The sequence below is a fragment of the Cyprinodon variegatus genome, unplaced genomic scaffold, assembly GCF_000732505.1.
Source record: "Cyprinodon variegatus isolate N-32 unplaced genomic scaffold, C_variegatus-1.0 Scaffold269, whole genome shotgun sequence".
Classification (NCBI taxonomy): Eukaryota; Metazoa; Chordata; class Actinopteri; order Cyprinodontiformes; family Cyprinodontidae; genus Cyprinodon; species Cyprinodon variegatus.
The window spans coordinates 860,677-867,611 of NW_015150722.1; the positions used below are offsets into that span (position 1 = coordinate 860,677).

General features: G+C 38.3%; 1 protein-coding gene across 1 annotated transcript in view; it reads left to right on the forward strand.

Annotated features, from left to right (window-relative positions):
* The first annotated feature begins 1,397 nt into the window (after positions 1–1,397).
* Positions 1,398–6,935, forward strand: part of LOC107089875 (spindle and kinetochore-associated protein 2-like) — a 7,376-nt gene continuing 1,838 nt past the window's right edge. The window contains exons 1-3 of the mRNA XM_015382896.1: positions 1,398–1,472; positions 5,925–6,017; positions 6,102–6,278. Coding sequence (XP_015238382.1) covers positions 1,440–1,472; positions 5,925–6,017; positions 6,102–6,278 — 303 coding nt within the window. The 5' untranslated portion in view covers positions 1,398–1,439. The remainder of the gene's footprint in view (positions 1,473–5,924; positions 6,018–6,101; positions 6,279–6,935) is intronic.

The window sequence follows — 6,935 nt, forward strand, 5'->3', positions numbered from 1 at the left end:
ATAGCGCCCCCACCGTTTCCGGTAGTATTGCTCCGTATTGATCCGTTTCGTCCGTAAGCGTAAGCTCCCAATTTTCGTGTCAAAGTACGGACGAAATCAACGGTTAGAACATATGAAACACTCCACACGTATCCGTATCCGTCTTTTACGTGAGGTATGAATGGGCCTTTAGACTGACTGAGCTCTGCCATTTAACCAGGTGACAAAGAAAGTCTCTGCTTGTTTAAATTATTTTTATAAAGATCTGAGGGCAGAGGAGGACAAATGGAACGTCTTAAAAAAGGACCTTCATAGAGATCTTAGACAAATAAAACAGTTATTCTACTTGTAGAAAACTAACGCTTGTTGTTGACACAAATTCCGAAGTAGTGTAGCTTAATATGGCTAACTGACAGAGCTAAAAGAGGCTAACCTGTTAGCTACCTAGCACAGCTAGCCACAGCTACCCAGTTCTCCACCCTTTATATCATGGTCTAACAGTTACTTTGTTCACCACAAACAGGTTTTTTTCAGGTTTGTTATCAATCAGGTAAAATTTCTTCAGTCATTAGACACGCTAACGCTACAATGCTGCCAATTCTGCACACGGACGTTGTCTGGGCAACCAATATGTTTTTAAATCATGTGGCAACGTTCAGCCAATCATGTAGAGTAATGTCACTGGCATGAAGCAGAACCAGAGCAGATCTGTTACCTACACCGGCAGCAACTTCTTTGCCTTTTTGGAAACACAGGAAGGAGCAATCAGCTGAGTGAGCTCAGTGCTCAGAGGGCCCCCTGCCTATTTTTGCCTAGGGCCCCACATTTCCTAAATCAGCCCCTGATTGGAATGCTGTCAGGTTTTATCTGTTGTGTGAAACTTCCATGACGATCCATTATGTGAAACAAATTAGTTCAGAAAACCCTTGCAAAAGAGACCCTGATCTTAACACTAACACAAACTGAAAAATTTTCATATTTTAATCAACAAAACCACAAACCTTTCAGGACCTGAAAAATAAAGAAGAAAATAAGCTAAATATTGAATTTTAAAAATCCTATAAATTGAAATAAGATGGGTGTATCTGTTTTATCTAGTGTTTGTATATATATATATATATATATATATATAGCCTATCAGAATATTATATTACTCTTAACCCCACAAAGAACATTTAAAGACACTGAGCAATTAGTTTGTTTTCGGAAAAAAAAACATAACCGTGAAATTAGTTCAATATTCAGCGATTTAAAGTTGATTAAAATGGATTTTGTCCCTGTTCAACACATTACAAGGAGCGGGGCTGTCGACCGCCCCAAGATGGCGCCACCAAATCAAGTCCGCGCCTATAGGCGAAAGGGATCGATGCGATGACGCGGGTTATTGCAGATACCGGAAGTGTTTGGTCAAGGTTACTGGCCAATCACAGTAGCTCTTTCAACGGCGCACAATATTCAACATGGAGCCGACCGTTGAAAGGCTTGAAACGATGGTAAGGAGAGTTTAGAGTTTATTTGTTTTGTCTTAGAGGAGATTCAGACTCTTTGTGATTATAAAAACAAAAGAGAACTGGCAGCTATTATGGAGGAGTCTGCTCTTTTAATTTATGTTCACTCAACATGTGAACTGGAGAGATTTTTATTTATTAACAGTCAGTAAATACTATGGAGCCCCGGTGGAACTGACACGGGAAAAACTACAAATAATCTGAAGTTCGTGGGAATCATAGCTTTTCCACTACCGTTAATGTAGCCTTTAGGACAAAAGGCTGATGATAAACGGATAAACAATCAGGGTCCACAACACAGCTGTGCAGAGATTAGCTGGCCACATGGTTGCCTGATCAAAACTCTGCAGACATAAACAAACGGGTTTGAATAAATGTTCTCATTTCTGGCGTCAGATCTAACATGTAAAGAAAGTGAAATATTTCGGAATCAGAAGTTTTGGGTTAAAAAAAAAACGCATCACTAGTAGGTAGCATCTTAAAGCATGTGAATCTATAGTCCTTATAGATTAAGTTGTGATCTACCTGGATCTGGAAGAATATGGACTGTAAAACACTCCAACACCTTGGATGTTGTTCAAATGCATAAATTAGGATTGCAGTATTTTAAATAGGGTAATTGTCATTCAGCATTTTGTCTTATCATTATTATGACAATGCCATGATCTGTAATCATGTTCATAAAGTCACCTGTCATATTCCCTTCTGTCTGTCAATGGCAGCCAGTGGGACATTTTTGCTTTAATATTTTTAAAGTTACTAGAAATTTAACAGTTTTTTGACATAGTTTTTACTGTGACCCTTTACTGTATGCTTCCCTGCCACAGATGGAGTAAAAAAAACAAGTGAATTCATCACATGATGCTAGTATGGAGAAAAAGTTAGTTTTTATATACTTACGTCCTAACATTATGCTGCCAGACTCTGAAAAATCAATTAAATAAAAAGAAAGGAAAGGACCCACTGCAGATGCAAACCTGTTTTATCTGGTGGCTTCCTTACCTGCTGAGCTGACAGTTTAGACACATTTAGGGCTGAAACGATCAGAATAATTGGATTAATCGATTATTAAAAAAAATCATTAACTAATTTATTACTGATAAATCGTTAACTAGACTATAGAGACTCTAAAACATGCCTTTAGCTGACAGTGACCCACTTAGAGCAGTAATTATATCAAAATGGTAAAAAAAAAAAAAAATATATATATATATATTTTGCATTTAAGATAAAAAAAAAAAAGTTTGTGGAAAAGTTTTAGTTTCACTTGGTTTAATCTTTAAGGAACATTTTTATGTCATAAAAAAATAAATAATTTGCTTTATAATTGCTACTTTCAGCCCTGTTCACTGTTTCTGGTCCGTGTTTTGAACAACGGCTTTAAATCAACTGGTATCAGTTTCATTTTCAGAGTCCACTGATTAAATCGTCTTTAAATTTCACAATAAAATATATATTTTTTCTTTGTTTGCTCTTTCAACAGAATGGGATCAATAATTAGAGAGTGGGTTCTGTAGCGAATAACAATAATAATAATTGAACTTTATTGATCTCACATTGGAGAAAATAACCCCCTGCTTTTAACCCATCCACTTGGGGAGCAGTGGGCTGCCATTGTGCGGCGCCTGGGTAGCAGTGTGGGCTTAAGGGTCTTGCTTAGGGACCCAGATGAAGTCTGTGGGAGTGGGGCTCAAACTCAGAACCTCAGGATTCCAAGCTCTATGCCCTAACCACAAAATCCGGTCATATCCAGAATTCAAACTTCTGAAAGTCCTTTAAATATGAAATTATTATATACTGTTCAATAAATGATCAGTGTTCTTAATTAAAGATAACTTCATGTGAATGTGCTTTACTGGAGGCATCCATGTTTGTCAAAGAACACTACTGCCACCTACTGGTTTGTGACGTCACGGTGCGGTATCGGCTGTTGATCAAGTCCCAGTGCTGTATCTGGTGTTTGTCACAACGTGCATTAAATCACCGCAAATGTATTAGATTTAGGTATAAATAATGATCCATTGATTATTCCTTGCTGACCGGACAGTGAAGCAGGGAATACTAAAATCTCCCTGTTTAAAACATGCTCTTCACAACGGAATGAGAAAACATAAAGAACGACAGAAAAACGGACAAATTTGACTCCTAGATGTTCCTCTGGAAGCTTTGTTGCTCCTGGTTTTTTAATTTTTCATACTGTGACTTGGCTCCGGGGTGTTTTCTCTCATTCAGCTTTTAACTCATTACAGCCTCATCTGCTCTAAAAGAAAATGACCCAGATGGATGTTAATCCTTTTATTATTATTAAGTGCTTTTATTCTTTTTTCAACAAATGCAACCTGTAATGTCAGGATGAACGGCTCTCCCTTCATCCATCTATGAGCAGCCTGTTCTCCAGCAGGCGTGGCGAGTACTGCTAAACCCGTTCCTCATCCTTCCTGAAGCCCCTGTCACACCTTGACGATTTAGACCAGCGGATGCTTGATATGAAAAGGAAAAAAAAAAAAAATCTGGCAGAAACACTGGCACATGTTGGATAAGTTATGAGCATACTGAAACACGCTGGCCATCAGTTCCAGGTCAGTTATCTGATGGTTGACATCCGTTCAGTCTCAGTTCCTAATCAGTCGTGGCGTCTAGCTGATCCTAAACCTCTGAGTAACTTTTGCGTAACTTATCCAGAACTTCTCTCCAACACATATCAACGTATCTGACGTGTTCCAGACGAGCGCTGAACGTCTTTCTAACTTCCAGCTACTGTATAATGGCGTATTGGCACCGTTTTGGTATAAAGGGGGTTCACAGGAGGAAACCGTCAGTTCTCCTCCAGACTTCATCCCCATCATAGGGTGAGCCAGCGTCCTTGCGTTTACGCCCACCACCAACAGACTTCCTAGCAGAGGAACGCCGCTCCAGATGCTGAATCTGCTACCAATGAAAACCTTCTTCATTTTTTTTGGCAGGCGATAAACAGCAGCTAGGTTAATACTTCAATCAAAGACATATTTTTATGCAGGCCAGGTGCTCCGTGTGCATTGCTGCATGGATAAAGTGGCGAGGTGTGACAGGAGCCTGAGGAATGTGAGCTCTTGTCTTTTGACAGAAGTTTCAGGATAACAAAAACCAAACTGAACCACTTTAAGTTCTCCTTCTACCCACATTCATCAAAATTTAAAGTCAAATTTTGAAATACATCTGTAGGGGGAGAAATGTGTAATAACTTTGTGTTCTGCTTGTTGTTTTAGTATTGGGGCTTCAGTGAAAGACTAAAGAAGGCATTTTGTTGTTATTTAGACCAGCGTTTCCCAACCTTCTTTTAGTTGTCTTCCCCTTTGGGCATTCTGTCTTACCAAGAGCCCCCACCGCCTTTATTGTTTAGTAAAACAATAAAGATTGTTTTACTCAATCTTTTAATTTCAGCATTTAGTTCTTATCATTGTATTCTCATATCTCAAATAATAAAAAAAAAAAACATAAATATGATGCCTGGAAGCTAGTAAAGAATCGAAATAAATAGAAATTAAAATGATAATATAAACCTGTATTTATAAAACTGGAGCTCCTCTGAGTAACTCCCTTTAGCTGGTACCATTATATGAAAAAGTTTGGGCTCCCCTATTAATCTTCATTATTTTTATTTATATTTTTATTTAAATATTTGGGTGTTTGCAGCAGCTGTTTCAGTTTGATGCTACTTCGGTTCCCGATGTCAGCATTGGCAGCGCAGCCCCAAAGCATGATGGAACCTCCACCAGGTTTTACAGTGGATAGCAAGTGTTTTTACTGGCATCGGGAATCTTGCTAAAGTTGAGGGTCGCATGGATTCCACTCAATATCAGCAGATTAATGTTCAAGAATCAGTTAGGAAGTTGAAGTTATGCCGGGGTTGGATATTTCAGGGATACAATGATCCAAAACACCGCTCCAAATCTACTCAGGCATTCATGCAGAGGAACAATTCCAATGTTCTGGAACGGCCATCCCAATCCCCAGACCTGGCTATCATTGAACATCTGTGGGATGATGTGAAGCAGGCTGTCCATGCTTGGGGACCATCAAGCTTAACTGAACTGGAATTGTTTTGCAAAGAAGAATTGTCAGAAATCCCCTCATCCAGGAACTCATTCTAAGTTACAGGAAGCGACTAGAGGCTGTTGGTTTTGCTAAAGGAGGATCTACTATATATTGATGTCTCTTTTTTGCTGAGGTGCCAATATTTTTGCACCTGTCAAATTTTGTTTTAATCCATATTGCACATTTTCTGTTAGTCCAATAAACAAATTAACTACTGAAATAGTACTGTGTCCATCAGTTAGTCAGTTAGAAACACCCAAATATTTACAAATAAAACTCATTAAGATTAATAGGGGGGGCAAACTTTTTCATTTGTTTTTCTTTTTAAGAGAGAGAAAATGTTTTTTATTTTGTAAATTTTAGGTTTTGAAGTCAGAGGCTGATCTGGATTACATTGCAAAGCGACTGAAGCTGGATTTAATCAACCATGCAGCAAAGGAAGGGTGCTCCTCTGAGGTGAGAATACATTTATTTGATATAACAAAAAAAAAAAGCTTCTAACAATTAAACTGTGGCTAATGAAAGACAGTGTGCTTGCAGAACAATGTGATGGGGATGCTGGAAAACCTCAGATATATCAAGGAAAAACATTCACTTCTGAGGGATCAGATCAGTAAGATCACCGATGCTCAGAAAGAATCGATGGAGACCATCAGGAAAAGGCAGAGCCGGGCCATGGAGCTGCTGAAGGAATGTCAGGAAGCATCAGATTTAAAGGTACCTATATTCACATATTACTAATGTGTTAATTACATCATCACTCTATGCCATCCCTCCAGGCTTCCATCAGTTTTCAAACTGTTCTTCTCATCCAAGGGGAATAAATATCTCCATCAGGATCAGATTTCACTGCTGTTTACTTTTTTATTTGATTTTATTATTCAATAATAATGACACATTATTGACAGATGTGACTGGGCATGTGATTTTACCTTGAAGGTTACTGTTATAGTTTATACAATGTTATTATATTAATCTGAAGGTTAATTCACTGTGAAATTAACCTCCAGCACCTCAACATGACAACCTGTTTGAAGGAGATTTAAACATTGGAATGTTCTTTTTCTGTAAAATTATGAGAAACACATTTTCTCACAGGGTTACAACAAAAAGTTTGATTTTGCTTTAAAAGAGGAAACCCTGGCAGTCCAAAGCCAGAACAGTGCAGCTGTTTTCCACTCTAGGGTTTAAGTTTGCCAGGAACAGAAACACCAACCCAGACCCAACCAGAGTGTTTCCATTGGACAAAGAAGACAGGTGGTTTGAGAGGGCTGTGAAGGAAGCCATCTATGTTAAGAAAGAAAAAACAACCTTAAAGCTACAGTGTGTAATAATTTCAGGGATATACAGTCAGAAATGTAATATATTATACAT